This window comes from Lactuca virosa, chromosome 1 (genome assembly GCF_052849685.1).
Source record: "Lactuca virosa cultivar CGN04683 chromosome 1, Lactuca_virosa_CGN04683_v6, whole genome shotgun sequence".
In the NCBI taxonomy this organism is placed as follows: Eukaryota; Viridiplantae; Streptophyta; class Magnoliopsida; order Asterales; family Asteraceae; genus Lactuca; species Lactuca virosa.
In genome coordinates this window covers 226,508,342-226,528,673 of record NC_136426.1, presented here as the reverse complement: position 1 = coordinate 226,528,673, position 20,332 = coordinate 226,508,342, and the positions used below count along the sequence as shown (strand labels likewise).

General features: G+C 37.6%; 1 protein-coding gene across 1 annotated transcript; it reads left to right on the top strand.

Annotated features, from left to right (window-relative positions):
• Positions 1–17,966: 17,966 nt before the first annotated feature.
• LOC145108845 (uncharacterized) lies at positions 17,967–19,022 on the top strand. The gene is made up of 3 exons (XM_079045934.1): positions 17,967–18,233; positions 18,346–18,407; positions 18,491–19,022. The coding sequence occupies exons 1-3, from the start codon at positions 18,086–18,088 to the stop codon at positions 18,872–18,874; spliced, it is 594 nt and encodes a 197-aa protein (XP_078902060.1). The 5' UTR covers positions 17,967–18,085; the 3' UTR covers positions 18,875–19,022.
• The last annotated feature ends 1,310 nt before the right edge of the window (positions 19,023–20,332 follow it).

Below are 20,332 nucleotides of genomic sequence, written 5' to 3'. Positions count from 1 at the left end.
CCTGCCATGGCTTCCTTGTAGTTGTTAGGTTCATCCAAATTTACCAGTGTACTATCACTGATAAATGTATCACCCTCAGAAGTAATATGGAAATGATAAAACTCAGGTGTCTGTCTAACTCTACTGGAACGCCTTAGAGGTAAGGAGTCGTCAATCAGTTCAACTGGAGTTTCCTCCTCAGGTTGAGCGCTAGTGCTTGATGTTCCTTCATCACTTAACTCTTGAATCTCTTCAAGGTCAATTTGCCTTCCACTGTCCTTCTAGCATCTGAGCTCTCTCTCGCGAAAGACTCTTCTCCTCGCAACGAAGACAACATTGTCACTCAGTCTATAGAAGAGATATCCAAAGGATTTATGTGGGTAGCCGATGAAAATACATCGCTCACTTTGAGGTTTGAGCTTATCGTGAGTCTCTCGTCTTACGAAAGCCTCGCAACCCCAAACCTTGATGTGGTCTAACGAGGGAACCTTCCCTGTCCACATCTCGTGAGGTGTTTTGGAAACCTTTTTAGTTAGGACTAGATTAAGGATATGGGCGGCAGTCTCAAAGGCATACCCCTAGAATGAGATAGGTAACGAAGCTCGACTCATCATAGAACGAACCATGTCCAACAAGATTCGATTGTGCCTCTCAGCCACACCATTAAGCTGTGGTGTCCTAGGTGGCTTAATTTGTGAAACGATTCCACATTCCATAAGATATTCATGGAACTCGATACTAAGATACTCTCCTCCTCGATCGGATCGGAGCATCTTTATCTTCCTGCCTAGCTGATTCTCCACTTCTTGTTTAAACTCTTTGAACTTTTCAACGGTTTCTGACTTATGCTTGATTAAGTAGACATATCCATATCTACTAAAATCATCAGTAAAAGTCACATAGAAGCGGTTAGCATCCCTTGTGGCGGTTCTGAAGGGTCCACACACATCGGTGTGTATGAGATCCAACAGACCCTCACCCCTTGCACAAGAACAAGTGATGGGTGACTTGGTCATCTTTCCAAGCAAACAAGATTCATAAGTGTCATCTGACTTTAAGTCAAATTACTCCAAAACTCCATCCTTTTGGATTTGGGCTATGCGCTTCTTGTTGACATGTCCAAGACGACAATGCCATTGCAAGGATTATGCCATTGACATGTACAAGTGATATGCAACACATTATTTCCTAAGTTATCTATAACCATCACAGTTTCATATATGCCATTGCAAGGTAATGCTTCAAAATAAAATACACCATTATAATAAGCATTAATACTACCAATTTCATTATTAAAAGAAAAGGTAAAACCTTATTCATACAAACTGTGAAAGGAAACAATATTCCTCGCCATATCAGACGAGTAGCAACAATTATTCAAATCTAATTTTAAACCATTACTAAGTAATAAAGAATAAACTCCAATCTTTGTGACAGGCGACTTTCCCTATTCCCCATGATTAAGTTCATCTTCCCGTGCTCCACATCCCTACTTCTTTTTAGACCCTGCAAAGCAGAACAAATGTGTAAGCCACATCCTGTATCAAGGACCCAAGAATTAGCATGTGATGAGTTATTAGATAGAATAATGTAAATATCTGCAAATGAGGGTTTGATCTTCCCATCCTTTATATTCTGCAAGTATTTAGGGCAACATCGTCTCCCGTGCCCTTTATCATGGCAATGGAAGCACTCGACTTCCTTTGGGTTGGAAGAGGGTATGACAGAACCAACTTTTGTTCCACTAGAAGAGGATCCAACATGGGACTTTCCGTTATGACTCTTGGAAGGTGTTTTCCTCTTCTTTCCCTTCACATGTCCAATTGCCAAGACAGGGGCAGTTGCAGTAGGAGTAGGTACAACAGATTTTCCTTTAAGACTACTTTCAACAGTCCTTAAAAGGCCTTGAAGCTTTCTTAGAGTCACCTCCTCCTTGTTAATATGATAAGTCATACGAAACTGATCATAACAAGGAGGTAAAGAGTGTAGGATAATGTCAATTGTCAATTCTTCATCAAAATTGACATTCAGCTTTAGCAAGCGGTCCACAAACCTTTGCATCTTTTGCAAGTGGGCCGTGATAGACTTTCCATCCTTCATTTTGGTAGTAATCATGGAGGCTATGATTTCATACCTTTCCTCCTTGCACTTTGATGGTACCTTTCCATCAAGTCTTGGTGCATTTCATAAGGCCAAAAGTCTTCATAGGACTTCTGAAGCTCAGCAGTCATGGTAGCAATCATAATACACGACACTTTGGTTGGGTCCCTCTCATGGGCCTTGTTTTCAGCAATCTGTTCGGGAGTAGCGGTAGATTCATCAATCTCCTTCAGCTCTTTATCTAGGACATATTCTTTGTCCTCATAGCGAATTGTCATTCTGATGTTTCGAATCCAATCGTTGAAATTTGATCCATCGAAGATGACCCTACCACATAATTTCATGAGGGAGAAAGAACTGGAAGGGATTCGGTTGGAAGCATTGTTTGAAGTAGACATCTGAAAAGAAAGACAAAGTTTTAGATTAGATAAGGATCCTTAATATAACACCCAAAATGGAATATTAAGGCTAGGATCCAACACAATATTCTACAATTCGGAAGAGGGATGTCGTAATCCAAATGTAAAATATTTGAAGGTAGGTAAATGACAATTTATCAATTTCCACCATGAAAAACGAAATAAATTATTCAGTTTTAAATGTATTGAAATTCCTAGATTCTTTTTAGATTCATTGAACTTTTCAATGGCATGTTTAAATCTTGATTATGTACTTCAAGTTTGTGATTGGGATACCGAGGATCACAAACAAGGTGTGAATAACCATGCAAATTAGCTTGGTATTCTCGATGTTACAAATCACCTTATCAATGTGCCGGTTAACCACACATGCTCCATTGATCTATGATTAACACCAAGCTACCCTTTGCCACACATTGTCAGTCCCAAATTAGTGTGCTGGTTAACCATACACACTCCGCTAATGACTTAACAAGGTGCAAAGTGCAATTTCGTGGAATAGCACCATTTTCACATTTTTCCTAAAGTAACTAAGAATGGGAATTTATAACAGTTTAGTTACTTTAATAATTTTCATTATACTTATTAATGAGAATTAGTGTCCTATCCTACCCGTTCGGCTAACGACCCTCCACCAGTCAAGGAAGCGGTGGGTGAGAGTGGACACCCATTAAACCACCATTTTATAGGCAGTAACCTTATACCCCCCTTATAGACCGGCTTCGTGAATGAGGCCTACTAACGGTAAGACTGACTTGTCTTATACATATATATATATATATATATATATATATATATATATATATATCTATATATATATATATATATATATATATATATATATATATATATATATATATATAAGTATTAAACTTTAATATTATAATAGCATAGGGTTGAATTTTAAACTTTTAAAATTCTAGGGTTTGGAATTAAAGTTTCATTAATGTAACTTTTCTAGTTCCAAAACTTGAGGGCAAGTTTTATAACTTGTCAAAACCTTTGATTTCCATAACTTATGGAATTATGGTTTCATTGATGAGACTTTTCCAATTCCATAACTTGAGGACAAGTTATGAACTTTACAAGACCTTTGGAATTTCATAACTTATGAGAATTAATGTTTCATGAATGATGAATTTTCACATTCCATAACTTGAGGACAAGTTATAGAACTCTTCAAGAAACACTTCTAGATCAAATTAACTAATCTAATTATCATATGATGATTATTTACCAACTTGACCTAATTTGATTCACATTACATGATAACTTCAAAATTTACCAATAACTACTATATCACAAAAATCAAGTAGTTATCTTAGAATTTGACAACATCATGTTTTTGGATGGGGATTAACATTACCATATCATTAAAATCGAATTTTATGAACCAAAACAGTTTATGGTAATGTTCCTAGTCCAAAATAGGCGAAAAACTCGAAGATTCTACCCACTGACTGTCCAACTCGTCGAGTGCACTTATGAACTCGACGAGTTCATCATCATAAGGAACCTACTCATCGAGTTCATACATGGACTCGTCGAGTAGGCCCTGGCAGAATCCAATTTTGCAGTTTTTTCAGCTTTGAAAATTACACAGTTGCATCAATACAATAGAAAACATCGTAGGCTCTGATTCCACTGTTGGCTTTTATGTACTCTAACGTTCCTATGCTGCACATACGACCCTAATGCTTTGGATCTAAGTTTTCTCTAATTATACATACAACATTGGTTTCCAAAGCATGAAGCCTAAACTAGCATACAAAATTTAACATATGAATTATAAAACAAGTTAGAAAGTTACCTCTTGATGTAGCTAGTAAGACTTTGGCCTTGTGAGACCTTAGCACCCCAAATGTTGTGCCTCAAACAAGTCACAAACACCAAATAAACAACTAGATGGATATGAGAGAGGCTAAGGAGACTCTAAAACCGGTTTCTCTTCTTGGAATGCAAGTAGTGGTCAATTTTAGGGCTTAGCACAACATATATATATATATATATATATATATATATATATATATATATATATATATATATATATATATATATATATATATATATGTGTGTGTGTGTGTGTGTGTGTAGAATAGCAGAGGTCATGTGAAACCCTAATCCATGCACATTAGCCCATGATCCATCTATTTGATTTGGATAAATATGATAGGTTTTAGGTGAAACATATAAACTAGAAAAACAATTCCTAAGTTCACATGCAACCTACTTTGGATCTATGTTTTAACTATTCAACATATAACTTTGAATTGCAAAACAAGAACCCTAAGGAGAGAGGCTATTTTCGAAAATACCAATTAGGGTTTAAGAGTTACATACCTTTCAATTGTTATAGAAAACAATTGATAATCATTTGATCTTGATCTTCTTGGAAGCCTAACACCACAAATGTAATGCCTCTAATGGAATCACACCCAAGAGCTAGCAAGAAGGAAACTTATGAGGAGAGAAGCTAGGGTATGCAAAAATCATCCTATGGTTTCTTCAAGAGAAGGAGTGGCCGATTTTGAGAGCCAGGAGGCTCCTTATATAGCTGGGGGATCTAGGGTTTAGGGAAAACCCTAATGTTCCTTTGCTTGGGGCCTAAGCTTATCCAAAGGCCTTATCCAAGCCCCTTGGACGAAATCATTAGGGTTTCCCCTACAGATTTCATCCACCCCTTCCAAGGAGGTTCTGGAACATTCCACTCAACTATTTGATAATGGAAAACTAGTCCCTTCACTTTATAATTAATACAATTAACCCTAAAATTAATTCTAATTAATTTCTGGCTAACTATTAATTAAACCTTATGATTTCTAATTAATATATTAATCTTTTAACATATCAATAAATCATTTATATTAATTTATTAATCTTATAATAAATCAATATCTCTCCTTTCATAATTTCCTTGTCCAGTTGCTAGGTTTAAGGGCAACCCAAAAGGACTGTGTTGTTATCAATTCAAGTACATACCAATTATAGTTATGAGCTTAGACACCTAATCCAACAGTCTCCCACTTGGATAAGTCTGTAACTATAATTGCTAGTATGACTTCTAAATTTGACCAGCAAATTGTAGCTTCCAAAAACTGCTGCTGAACTCTGACCCAGTCAGTTACGTGTCCTTAGATAAGTGATCATATAATCCTTCGTTCTGCTAGATATCCCTAGACATAAGACATGGAATGTAATCAATCTCTTTGTCAAGAATCTATGTTTCCCGATTTCTGATTTGTGATGATGTAGGACTTCTAATTGAACACATCAATTTAGTCATGGCTGGGCCCAGCACATAAGTCAACACCAAATCATCGAGGGGCCCACAAATATCGCTTTTCCCGTCAGGGAAAAAGGAACGAATGAACTTTGACTCATATTCTTGTATCTTTTACTCATCAAATTATACATGACAATACGTTTTATAACACCAAGTTACTGATGCGTTTTCATATCACCAATGCATGACCGACTCATAAATTACAACTCATATTTCTCCACTTCAAGATTATAAGATATTATCGTCTCAGTATTACTCGTGATGAATTCCATGAAGTAATATTCTGAGCGAGGGTTTATCTAATACTTAAATCTCTATTTCCAAGTACTCATGAACATTGCAGCAATTCTATTGCTATGTCTAACTCCCTTAGATAATCTGCAATCCAATTCATGACATTCTTAATTCACTACTTACTTCCAAAAGTACGAGCGACTGTGGAGTTTGAATAATCATATTATTCGGGAAGTAAAACATGCAAAATATGAAACACAATAATAAACAATTGACAAAAGGCAGTAACCAAACTCATAAATAATACTTTATTATTTAATCACCAAAAGTCAATTACATTTACTTTGTTACAAGTTTTAGAACAAAACTAATTTAACTACTAAACCTAATAATATCTCTCAGTCCAATGCTCCGAGCATGCTGAATATGCTTAACCCTATTCAGACCCTTTGTGCGGGGATCTGATGGGTTGTCTTCAGATGATACCCTCTTTACAACAAGATGGCCTTCTTCTACTCTTTGTCTTATGAAATGGTACTTTCTGTCGAACAGTTCCATAGGCTCCTGGATGGTTGGAACAACTCCGAGATCTCCGATGAAGTTCCTCAACCAAGCTGCTTCTTTCGACGCTTCACTCGCTACTATGTAATCTGATTCACAAGTAGAATCAGCCACCGTATCTTGCTTGGAACTTTTCCAAGTAACTGCTCCTCCATACAGTAAAAATACCCAGCCTGATTGAGAACGGAAGTTATCTCTATCCGTTTGAAAGCTGGCATCACTGTAACCATCTATTCTCAAAGTATCTTTGCCACCAAGTACAAGGACCCAGTCCTTTGTCCTTCGCAAATACTTGAGTATATTCTTAACCACTATCCAATGAGTTATACCCGGGTTTCCCTGATAGCGACTGACCATGCTCAAAGCAAATGCCACATCAGGGCGAGTATATGTCATAGTGTACATGATCGATCCGACAGCGGAAGCATAAGGTACACGACTCATGTCAGCTATTTCCTCATCTGTACTCGGGCATGGAGTCTTACTCAATTTGGCATTGCTCTAGATAGTTAGCTCTCCCTTCTTGGAATTTTCCATACTAAACCTCTTCAGTACCTTATCCAAGTATGTGCTCTGACTAAGTCTAATCAGTCTCTTCTTTCTATCTCTCAATATTCTAATCCCAAGAATATAGGCAGCTTCTCCAAGGTCTTTCATGGCAAAACACTTTCCAAGCCAAGACTTAACGTCTTTCAAGGTTGGAATGTCGCTACCAATGAGTAATATGTCATCAACATATAATACCAGAAAAGTTACTATACTCCCACTAACCTTGATATACACACAAAACTCATCTTCACTTCTAGAGAAACCAAACTCTTTGACTTTCTCATGGAAGCAAAGATTCCAGCTACGAGATGCTTGTTTCAATCCATAAATGGACTTCTCAAGCTTGCACACTCTATTGGGAAACTTTGCATCAACAAAAGCCTCTGGCTGATTCATGTAAACATCCTCAGCCAACTTCCCGTTAAGGAAGACAGTCTTGACATCCATCTGTCAGATTTCATAGTCATGAAAGGCAGCTATGGCGAGCAATATCCTAATAGATTTAATCTTAGCTACTGGCGAGAAGGTCTCATCATAGTAAACCCCTGGGGTTTGCGTGAAACCTTTTGCAACCAATCGAGCCTTGAATGTGTGCACATTTCCATCCATGTCTGTCTTCTTCTTGAAGATCCATTTGCACCCAACTGTCTTACGACCTGGTGCACTATCAACCAAATTCCAAACTTGGTTGTCATACATGGATTTAATCTTGTTGTCCATTGCCTCTTTCCACTTGGAAGCCTCTGGGCCTGCCATTGCTTCTGTTAGTCCCTAATCTGCTTGTGTATCAATCAGATCCGTTTGATGGTGCGGAATCCCAATCAAACGGATGATGCCAGATCAAATAGAAGAGAATGAGAAGAAGAATAATATGAATCTTGTTTGAATTGATTAGAATGAAGTTCCCTTACAAGATTCCCACACAACACATACTTGTTCTCCTCTCTACCGTACACTCTCTTCTGTTCATCAATCTCTACTCCTCACACCCCTCACCCCTATATATACTCGACTGGGCAGCAAACTGGGTTTACGGCCGTAAACGGAGTTTACGGTCGTAAACACCCATTGGGCCGTAAACAGGGTTTACGGCCGTAAACCTGTTTACGGCCGTAAACAGACCATCTGACCGTAAACTCATAAACATTGCATAAAAATACATTTTCCTAGAAAAGCAAAGTATAAACCATATTTTTGACCCAACAATCTCCCCCTTGGTTTATAGCTTTCTTTTCTTTTCTTAAATGACCCAATAAGCTCCCCCAAAAAAATAGCTGGCTTTCTTGTTAATCTTCATTGGGAGCTTTGGCTTCAGCTTTACTCTTTGATATCTTCATGACTTCAAGATGAACATCTGAATCTTTAATGAATGACTTCATCTTGAGCAGTTGGGCTTTTCTTCAGAATTTGACTTTGAACGCACGTTGGGTGAGGAGGCTTCTTGATAAGATTCTTGAAAGATAGCGCTTTCAGCTTGAGAATCTTCAGAGAGAACGTCAGAGAGAACAAATCTTCTGGATCACTTCAGCAGGTTCAAGTTAGCAGCAGACTAATTGAGGAGGCTTCAATGCAATCTGTCACCTAATCTTCAAGTGCAGCTTCACCTTGCTTCTGGGGTTGAAAGATTGAATGTCGAAAGAATAATCTTCGTTTCTTGCTCCTTCGAATGAGAATTCTTCGATGATCACGGATGAAGCCTTGGCTCAGAAATCTTCGACACAAACTCCATGAGTCTTATCTATACTTGAAATCACTTCTCAAGACAAAACAAAACTAAAAGAAAATTTAGCACACAATATTTTTGGATTTTTCATATTTTCTGAAAAAGAAATAAAACAAAAATAACACTATTTTTTTAATTTTTAATTTTTAATTTTTTTTTTAATTTTTTTTAATTTTTTTTTATTTTTTTTTAATTTTTTTTATATGAAATTTTTTAATTCTCCCTTAATATTTAAATTAGAAGAAAACTATGAACAAATTTAACAAAAATAAAATGATATCTAACTTTAAGAGTGATTTGGGATCAAAGTTGTTAGACAGCCCTAATCCACTTTTCGGTACCTTTTATCTTCACGTCTTCGTCTGGTCGATCGCCGGTATTGTTGTCCACTTAAACACGAAAAATTGTGACAGATTTAGGACATACTATTTGTTATAAGACAAGGTGAACCTAAGTTCCTAGATATTAAATCTGATCCTAAGTTCCTAGATACTATATCTTAAGGACCATTCAGCTGACGACGACCAGGGATATTGTTGTCCACCTAAATTGAGCAGCGAGATCTATAGACAATCTTTGAGAGTTCAATTGTTAATTGTACTGGAACATGTTTCCCGCTTCCTGATATGCCCCAGTAATCAAGAACTTCCAGAGTACTCCTTACATCGGGTGAGCAGACAATCATTAAGAGAGAGAATGGATTCAGATTATTATTAATTATAGTTCTTAGAGGGATTGAGAAGTAGAATGGTGCATATACTGTGTACCAGGTCAGATTATGAGTCACGCAAAGGAGACAGTATATGGCTAACAGATAGGAAGAGTTTCACAGAAATAATATGCAGAGAAATAGATTTGCATATGTTGCCGTCCAGGTCGGATCTCTTCCAATCACGCAGAAGAGGCAACATATGACTGACAGATAGGAAGAGAAAGAAAACAATTTTCTACAGACCTAACTTATCGGAATTTACCAGTCGCCCCATCAATACCGGATTTAAGGACAGAATCTGCACATCGAGGAGAAGTTAATCCACGGTTCCAAGTACGGGTTCATTTAATGTGACGAGTCGATTCCCATATATATCTCCCTGCTCAACCTATCCAAGCATCGTATTGTCAGGCTAAATGGATCTAACTAGGTCAAGATTTGTTAAGTCTAAGAATTTCTTAAGTTCAACTCTGCCTAGTCAAGTCCATTTATAATCTTTCGTGCCTACCGACGCATCAGCCCAGAGTAAAGACCCTTCAATTTTGGGTACGTTACGCAGACTCAGATTGCCTGTTATCACTTGATAATATCACTTCCCAAAACATCTCACTCAAACTCATTTCATTAACCAACATATTTTTGGATTTTTAGATTTTCTAATGTTTTTGGATTTTGTTTAAAACTTTCTAATTTTTTTGTTTTGTTTTTATTTCTCCCCCTAAATTTGTGCATAGGAGAGAAACGAAAGTAAATGCGCAAATTTAAACTATCCTAAAACAAAAATTAGTCTTTAAAGTGAATCAGCTTACGAAAAACTCAGGAGTATAGAGAAGAAAACTCAAACCGTAAGTCACCGATTGAATTTGCATCCAGAAGGTCTGAGAACAGCACGTGTAATCTCAGAACAGATCCAAAAATTCTTCACATCGTTAAGCACTAACCCCATGAGTGATCCCTTCCTTTCTTCCCTTCCCACAAAAGACACATACTCTCAAACAATGTTCTGAGTGTTGTACAGTTAAGAAATGTCTCCTATCATGTGCCTGGAACAGCCACTACCAACAAACTAAAGTCTGATGATATACGGCCGTACACTCCTCCCGAGAGGGTGTATGGCCCGATTTTATTTCCAAACGATTTGTTGACTCATTCCCAATCTCATTCCCAACTGAACTCAAGCTTAGAACATTCAAACGGACCCTTAAATAGCGTAAAATGGTGACGAAAATCGAATTTAATATGGATATAAGATCAATTGTACAAGATAAAAGTTCCGGGTTGTCACAGAGGAGGCTAGGGTTTTTCAAAACCCTAACCCTAATTTCGATTAGGGTTCATGGAGGCTAGGGTTTTTCGAAAAACCCTTTGAACCCAAAAACCCTAAAAACGAAAACATGGCCATTTAGGGTTTAATAGCTATAAACCGTAATTTGCAATTAAACCATTATAGCAATTCAATTTAAAACAAACAATGGCTCTGATACCACTTATAAGTTTTAGGTGAAACAAATAAACTAGAAAAACAATTCCTAAGTTCACATGCAACCTACTTTGGATCTATATTTTAACTATTAAACATATAACTTTGAATTGCAAAACAAGAACCCTAAGGAGAGAGGCTATTTTCGAAATACCAATTAGGGTTTAAGAGTTACATACCTTTCAATTGTTATAGCAAACAATTTATAATCATTTGATCTTGATCTTCTTGGAAGCCTAGCCCCACAAATGTGATGCCTCTAATGGAATCACACCCAAGAGCTAGCAATAAGGAAACTTATGAAGAGAGAAGCTAGGGTATGCAAAAATCGTCCTAGGGTTTCTTCAAGAGAAGGAGTGGCCGATTTTGAGAGCCAGGAGGCTCCTTATATAGCTGAGGGATCTAGGGTTTAGGGAAAACCCTAATGTTCCTTTGCTTGGGGCCTAAGCTTATCCAAAGGCCTTATCCAAGCCCCGTGGATGACGACATCATTAGGGTTTCCCCTATAGATTTCGTCCACCCCTTCCAAAGAGGTTCTGGAACCTTCCACTCAACTATTTGATAATTGCAAATTAGTCCCTGCACTTTATAATTAATACAATTAACCCCAAAATTAATTCTAATTAATTTCTGGCTAACTATTAATTAAACCTTATGATTTCTAATTAATATATTAATCTTTTAACATATCAATAAATCATTTATATTAATTTATTAATTTTATAATAAATCAATATCTCTCCTTTCATAATTTCCTTGTCCAGTTGCTAGGTTTGAGGGCAACCCAAAAGGACTGTGCTGCTATCAATTCAAGTACATACCAATTATAGTTATGGGCTTAGACACCTAATCCAACAAAATACTCCATGGATTAACCCATAAGCCCATCACAAATCAAACCATGGATCATTAGCCCAGCTCATTTGTATCAATTTAATTAGTCTCTTTTGATCACTAAATTAATTCTAAATTAATTCTTGATCAATACTAAGTAAATAATATGATTCCTCAATTAATATATTATACTTATAATATATTAATAAATCATAAATAACCTCTTACTCAAATATCCATCTATCAAATTGTTCTAGTGAAGGCAACCCGAAATGGACCATGCTACTATCGGGTCAAGTACATACCAATTATAGTTATGGGCTTAGACACCTAATCCAACACTCTACATGTTAACAATTAAGCTTTCTTCCAATAACTATATGTTATGGCACAAACAGATGACACCCTTGTTAGCATACCAAAACCTTACTAGCTATGTTGATGGCACTATTCCCAAGTCGTTGCCGACCTTGTCCACCGGCGATTCCTCTACTCCAAATCTTACATATGCTTCATGGCTTGCTGCCGATCGTAGAGCTCTCATCTTGCTCCAATCATCGTTGTCTAAAGAAGCTATGGCTCAAGTCATAGGTCATGATACCTCTTATGTTGTGTGGACAACCCTTGCCGCCACCTATAGCCACGATTTTGTTGAGCGAACTCATACTTTACGGGATTCTTTGCGCTATCTAAAAAGAGGAACCTCCAATGTTTCATAATTTTCTTCCAAGTTTAAGGCAATTTATGATCAACTTAGTGCTATTGGACATCCCCTTGATGAAGATGACAAGTCCTACTGGTTCCTTTGTGGACTCCTCTAACGACCCAATTTTTCAAGGATTTTTTTTCATTTTTGATTAGTTAAAACACATTTCCATAAACCACGAAATCCATGTGCAATTGTTTTCAAAACCCATATCAATTACAATTTTATTTCAAAACATCAGAGTGTCCCGTAAAAATGCCAGAGAGAGTGCACGCCGCGCCATCAAGCCTTGCCCTTGCCCTTGGGCTCGGATGTACCTGAAACAAATCCACAAACTGTAAACTAATGCTTAGTGAGTTCCCCAAAGTATACCCCACACACAATCTACATAACACATATCATATTAGCTATAAAAGCTACACATATCACATAAGCCATGCATACAACGTATAAGGATGTCGTGGGCTCCCCCCCAGGGTCTTATACCTTCATGCCATGGGCACCCCCATGGTATTTACCTAGGAATGCCATGGGCTCCCCCACATGGTCTTATATCCAACTGCCACAGGCTCCCCCCGGGGTCTTCCATTCAAATCACATAGATAATCAACTAGCATATCATATATCATAGAGGTATCTAACATACTACCTAACACATACATAAACATATAAGAATGTCGTGGACGGAGAAATACTAGCCAACTCGCCGAGTTGTTTCATCAACTCGAAGAGTCCACTTGATATCCAGTAGACAGAGAAACCCGATCCGAATCGTCGAGTTGCCAGGGCAAATCGTCGAGGCCTCCTCCATGTTTGATTATTATGATAATACACCAAATGCAGGGACTCCATGGCTTAGATCTGAAACCCTAAGGTGTCTAGAAGGATAAAGTTTCCAACTTTACCTTCTAGAACCACTCCGAATGCTCTAAGGCCCTTGTCAAAGGTTGGAAAGCTCCAAAGCTTTGCCATTTGGTCAAAGACTTTAGGGATGTGGAATCCCTCCTTTCCAGAAGAGTTTTTAGTCCTTAAAACATTCCAAAGATGGAGGCTTTATGGACATACATGTCCAATGCATGTCTTTAAGTCGAAATGGCCAAAAAGGTGAAATATACTCTAAAAACCATTGCATGACATCCTTGCTTGACTAAAAGCTAGATCTAGTCCACCTTGGGACCATTTTGCCCTGGAGATCCATAAAGTTGCAAACTTTATGAACCCCATGCATGCAATCAACAAGAATGAAAGGAAATGAAGAGTAAACTCAAGATCTAGCCATATTCTAAGATAAAAATCGAGTCTTGAAGACTTACAACAGTCCATAAGATGGTCAAGCTCAAGAGTGAGGGCTTAGTTTGCTGGATCTCCTCTTTCTTCTCACTATCTCCTTCTTTTTAAGCTCCACAAATCACTCTTAGCTTACAAAATGGAAGAGAATGGGGATTAGGGTTTAACACAGATGTTTTAGGGTTTGGAGGCTGATGGAAGGTCAACCTCAAGGTCCTTAAGGAGATTATATAGGGTGAAAACCCAAAAAATTAGGGTTTATGTTTACAGCTCCTACTCGTCGAGTCGGGCCTTCCGACTCGTCGAGTAGGACCTAAATTTCGCGTCCTCTTGATAGCCTCTACTCGATGAGTCGGGGCTCCCAACTCTTCGAGTCCCAGCACCAAAACCCTAAAATTTTGAAAATTACATTAATACCTAGAACAGGTGTTACAACTTGGGTCTACTTTTGAAACTTTTTTTACAACCCAACGCTTGATCTCACCGCACCCTAGTTTCCGTGATCTTGTGTCTCAAGCAGAAAGTCACAAGTTGTTTCTTCAGCCAATTAATGACACTAAGTTCCCCATGTTGCCTTCAATACTACCACATCATACAGTTCTTCTAACAGAGGACGTGGTGGTCGTTTCTCTATTCGTGGAACCTCTTCACGTGGTAGAGGTCGTGGCAATAAAAGGCCACCTCATTGTCAATTATGCAGGAAAGATGGTCATTATGCTAGCCAATGCCCTGATTTGCAATCTTTTACAAATCGCACACCTTCACTTGATGCTAATCTTGCAGAAGCCTTTCAAGAACAATGTCATATGTCTTCAACAGATTGGTTTGTGGATACTTATGCTTCCGCTCACATGATGCCAAATCCCTCAAATATTGATGTTGCTGCCCCTTACTCTGGTAATGCCTCTGTATTTTTCGTAATGGGCATGATGCTAATATTTCTCACATTGGAAATTCCTCTATATCTCCACATATTTCGTTACCTGATGTACTTGTGGTTCCCCAACTCACCAAAAGTTTGCTCTCTGTTAGTAAACTTACCGAGGAAAATGAAGTTGATGTGTTATTTTCTAATCCATGTTTTCTCATTCAGAATCGACACTCAAAGGAAACACTAGCCAAAGGAAGATGTAGTGATGGGCTATACGTCTTGGATCAGGGACAACAATATTTTTCGATAAAACTTTCTTCAAGGCGTTTACATGCTCCTTTTGGGCTTTGGCATAGTCGTTTAGGCCACGCTTCTTATGATGATATTTCTACTTTGAACAAACAGGGTTGTTTATCCCTTACTTCTGTTTTTACAAAGACCAAATACTTGTTCTTCTTGTCAGTTATCTAAAAATAAACGACTATCCTTTGAGCTAAATTATCAATGGTCATTGCATTTTCTTGATTTGATTCATTGTGATTTGTGGGTGCCTTCACCAGTCACATCTACTGATGGTTTTCGTTATGATGTGATCTTTGTGGATGATTTTTCCCGCTTTACATGGTTTTATCCATTGAAGAAGAAATCTGATTTTTATGATGTACTTGAATCCTTTCTTGCCTTGGCACAAACACAATTTTCTTGCAGGATCAAAGTGTTTCAATCCGATGGTGGTACTAAATTTGTGAATACTCATGTTCGTTCCATCTTTAATGAAAATGGTAAACATCATCGCATGTCTTGTCCATACACACCTGAGCAAAATGGGCGTACTGAACGTAAACATCGACATATTACTAAAAATGGATTAGCAATGATGTTTACCTCCCATGTACCTGCTACACTCTGGACACATGCTTTTAGTTCTCCTACCTACATCATATATCGACTACCAACAAAATTACTTGCAAACGAGTCGCCTTATGAATTACTCTTCGCTACACAACCTAACTACGGAAATTTTCGCATCTTTGGTTGTTGTATGTACCCATACTTGAGAAACTATGCATCTCACAAGCTTGCTCCACGAAGTGCTCAATGTCTTTTTCTTGGCTATCATACATAATACAAGGGCTACTATTGCTTTGACTTGTTTACCCATAAAATCTACATCACCCGTCATGCGCAGTTTGACGAAACTTTATTTCCCTTCTCCAGCAATCCATCTTCTACTCTATCAGCAAAGTTGTTACTCTCCATCTATTATGATGATTATCCTATGCCACATACTCAAACAGCTCCTGCTGCCCCTGCTGTTTCGACACTTGCTTCACGTAGTCCATGTCAAGTGTGTTCTACATCAGCTGCTTAAACCCCAACATCAATGCCTTCCTCACCAGTGTTGACCCCTCCTACTACGTCGCCTGCCTCCCCGTCGCATACTCCACCAACGACGCCCCCATTAATGCCTTCACCATCTCCTGAATCGACACCACCAGCCTCTCCGGTTGCATCAGGACATCCTATGGTTACTCGAGAAAAAGCAAGAATTTTTAAACCTCGCCACCTTGTTGATTTGTATATGGTTTCTTCATCACCTTTATATCATGCCTTGTTTGCTGCTAAAGAACCCAAAGGTTTTAAATCGGCAGCAAAAGATCCTATGTGGTTCACGGGTATGTGTGACGAGATGTGGGTTCTCAAATTAAATGCCACTTGGGACTTAGTTTCTCGTCCCGCTCAATCAAATGTTGTTGGATCTAAATGGGTATTCTGCACCAAATGTCTTGCTGATGGATCAATCGACAAGTTCAAAGCCCTTCTTGTATCTCAAGGTTTCACTCATGTTCCAGGCCTTGATTACTTAGCTACCTTTAGTCCAGTTGTTAAAGCATCAACTGTCCGCATCATCTTATCACTTGTGGTGCTCAACAAATGGTCTTTGCACCAACTTGATGTTAAAAATGTATTTCTCCATGGAAATATTTCTGATACTGTTTTCATGGAAAACCCACCTGGATTTGTTGATTCTCGTTTTCCTAATCATGTGTATAGATTGAAGAATGCTCTCTACGGTTTAAAGCAGGCACCCCGAGCATGGTTTCAACGTTTAAGCTCTTTTCTCTTAAGAATTAGATTTCTTTGTAGTAGAGCAGATCCATCTCTTTTTGTTTTTAAACGAGACTATACCATTCACTACTTATTAGTTTATGTGGATGATATAATCCTCACTGGAAATGATGCTTCCATTATCCGAAATTTCATTACTCGACTAAATAAAGAGTTCCTAATTACTGATCTTGGTCGATTGTACTATTTTTGCGGATTAGAAGTTTCTTACCATGGCACTGGTCTTTTTCTCAGTCAGTCCAAATATGCTCATGACATTCTTGCACATGCTCATATGTTGGATGCTAAACCAGTCCATACGCCTCTTTACACTTCTGATTATTTCACAAGTCAAGGTACTCCTTTTTCGGATCCAACCTTATATCGATCACTTGTGGGAGCTCTTCAATATCTCACTATTACTCGTCCTGACCTGTCTTATCTTGTAAGTCAAGTAAGCCAATTTTTGCATGCCCCCATGGAAGATCATTTTAATGTTGTTAAATGTATCTTATGTTATGTTAAAGGCACAATTGCCTATGGTCTTTCCTTCTCTCATGCCACCGCACCTACACTCTTGGGTTACTTTGATGGAGATTGGGCACGATGTATTGAAATTCGTCGCTCTACGTACGGTTATTATATTTTTTTGGTGGTAACTTAGTCTCTTGGAGTGCAAAGAAACAACCAACTGTGTCTCGCTCCAATTGTGAATCTGAATATTGGGCTCTTGCCAACACTGCTTCTAAGATCATTTGGACTTGTGTAGCAAGTTAGAATATATGTTGTAAAATAGATTAGTTTGTTGTACAATTATTCTATATATTCTGCAATACAACAAACACCGGACACGGTAACTTACACTAATCTCATAAATATACAAATAATATGACACATAATAAAATAGATAAATAAGTAGACATAAAATTTATAAAGAAAAACACTATAAAACAATTAAAAAAAAGTCCGAATAATATGACCCATAATAAAATATATAGATAAATAGACGTAAAATTTATTATATAAAAACAATAAATAAATAAAAAAGGTACCAATATTACCACATAATAAAATATATAATATTTTGTTTACCCGATTAACATAAAGAGAGAATGTCTTTTAACGGTCAGAAAAATAATGCAGACGTTTCAGTCGTCTTGTTCAACTCATATACCCAAACTAAACCCTCGAACCTCAAACGTTTCATTGTTCTCTCACAGACACGGGAGGAGGCTCATATGGAGGTAGCTACTATCGACTGGAATGATTCCAAATTCGAGAAAGATGAACTCTACGAAGATATAAACGCTCCTCAATGGATCGATTTCTCTGCTAATCATCCTCATCCTTCTACACACGACGATGATGCTTGGTTTTGTCGACCTGGTAATTTCAATCTCTATTTTTGTTCTTTACAGTTTAATCAAACCTAATAGTTGTTCAACTTGAGTGCTTAGCTTAAAATTGGTTATTATTTTATTCTATTTGGTGTTTACAGATTGTAATCATCCTAAATCAGCCGATGATTTCTTCACAAAAACGATCTCCAATCCTTCTAAGGTATTTTGATTTCGATACAGTCATCATTACTTATTTGGTTACTATTTCCAAAAATTAAGCATCGATGGGCAAATGCAATACAGATCTCCATGAAAAATCAGGACAATATTAAACATGATAGCAACACGACAGTGAAGAAAAGAGGAACGCAATTGAACAAAATCTCGAGAAGTAATGCTAAACGTGTACAAGATTGCGAGAACCAAAACCCTAATTTATTAAGATCAGAGAAGAAGGCGGATAACAGTTCTTCAAAAAGGGAGGAAAGCCTAAGGAAGCTTAAAAGCACATTCTCAGCACGTAATCTGTTTACAGGAAACAATATATTGAATCAGATAACTGAATTTTGCAATGAATTGAAGAGATTGGGTTCAAAAAAGAAGGAGAAAGGGGATGAACATAGGGAGAAAGAGATTGTGCAGAAGAAATCTGAGGTAGGAGTGTTGCAGCAGGGGAGACAAAAGTAATAATCCAAGATTTTTTTTTTCTTTTTTTGAAACCATGCACATTTTTTAAGGTATATATATATGAAATGTACAACTTAAATTCGTTCTTTAATTGATTAACTCTTTGGAATTCATCCTTGTTGAAGAAATTCTATGTTTTTTGATTTTAGTTCTTGTTGATGACAATTAAGTTGCTAGTACTTGTGTTCTAATAAAAACCTCATTAGTTTTGATGGCTGTGACTTTTGACATTGATTTTCCCAAGGTCATTGTGCCTAAACTTTCAATTTTCTTTTATTGTAAACGGCGGATTTATTAAGCCAAAGCCAGGAGAAGCAAAACAAAAAAAAAAAAATAAAAAAAATTACAAGCCTTAAAAGTGTAGCAACCTCTATTAGCCCAATTATAATTTATAGATTTACCTATGTATCTGTACAACCCAAAAGCCAAAGAAATAACATTATCCTTCGTTTTGGAGTACTAGAACTAATTCTTTTAAACACTTTATCATTTTCAGCCTTCCAAATGCACTAAAAAGAACATAAATGATATCAACCTGATTTTTTTTTTCTTTGGACAGTTACCCCAACTTTTCACGGAATTTATAAAATCTTACACCTTAGTGAAACTTTGGGGAGAAATGTCGCACCACATGAAGATCCAGCCACACACCTCTTTACGTGTATCGTATGGGCATGACATAAGAAGATGATCTGCAAACTCGAGAACAAGAGAGCTCATAACGCAAGAAGAGGTAGCAGGAACACTATATAAGGCTCAAGGCAGTCGAAGTGGGGATACGATTTAAACAAGCCCTCCAAACGAAACATATGCCTTTCAAATGGTCAACTTTAATCTAAAAATAGCAACACCTGAAGGGGTGGTGACCTTCAAGTCCACAAGCTTTCTAAGAACATTCACCGTATAATACCATCCGGAGCAATATTGCACTTCCGACGATCTCTTGAGGAATTAGAGACAACACCGTTTACCATCGAGACCAACTTATTCAACTCCGAAATCTCCTAACTTCTTCTAGGATGCCTTTTCCAACAACCCTTCTGTAGGTTCCCCGGTAATAGGGAGATCTACGAGAACTCTTACCCATATCTTACCATTTCTTCGGAATTGTCCGCTCATAGTACGATGAAATTGCCTAATTATAGCTCGACGCGCTGCTTCAATGGCTCGATATGAAAGACGACCAGCTCTCAAACTTTTAGTGTCATATCTTCCAAAACCAAGTCGTGTACCGTCCGGTTTGCAACCCCTACCACATCTGCCTTTATGATATTTACTATATTTCGTACGTTTCGGATATAACACACCCCCTTTCTTTTTGACTATATGAAATCCACACTTGCGTACGTTTCGGATATAGCACACCCCCTTTCTAGTTAAATACATTACTAGATGTTTTTCCATACTTTCCGCATTCAGTTCTAGCTATTTCTGCACCTTCTGATCGACCTGAACAGC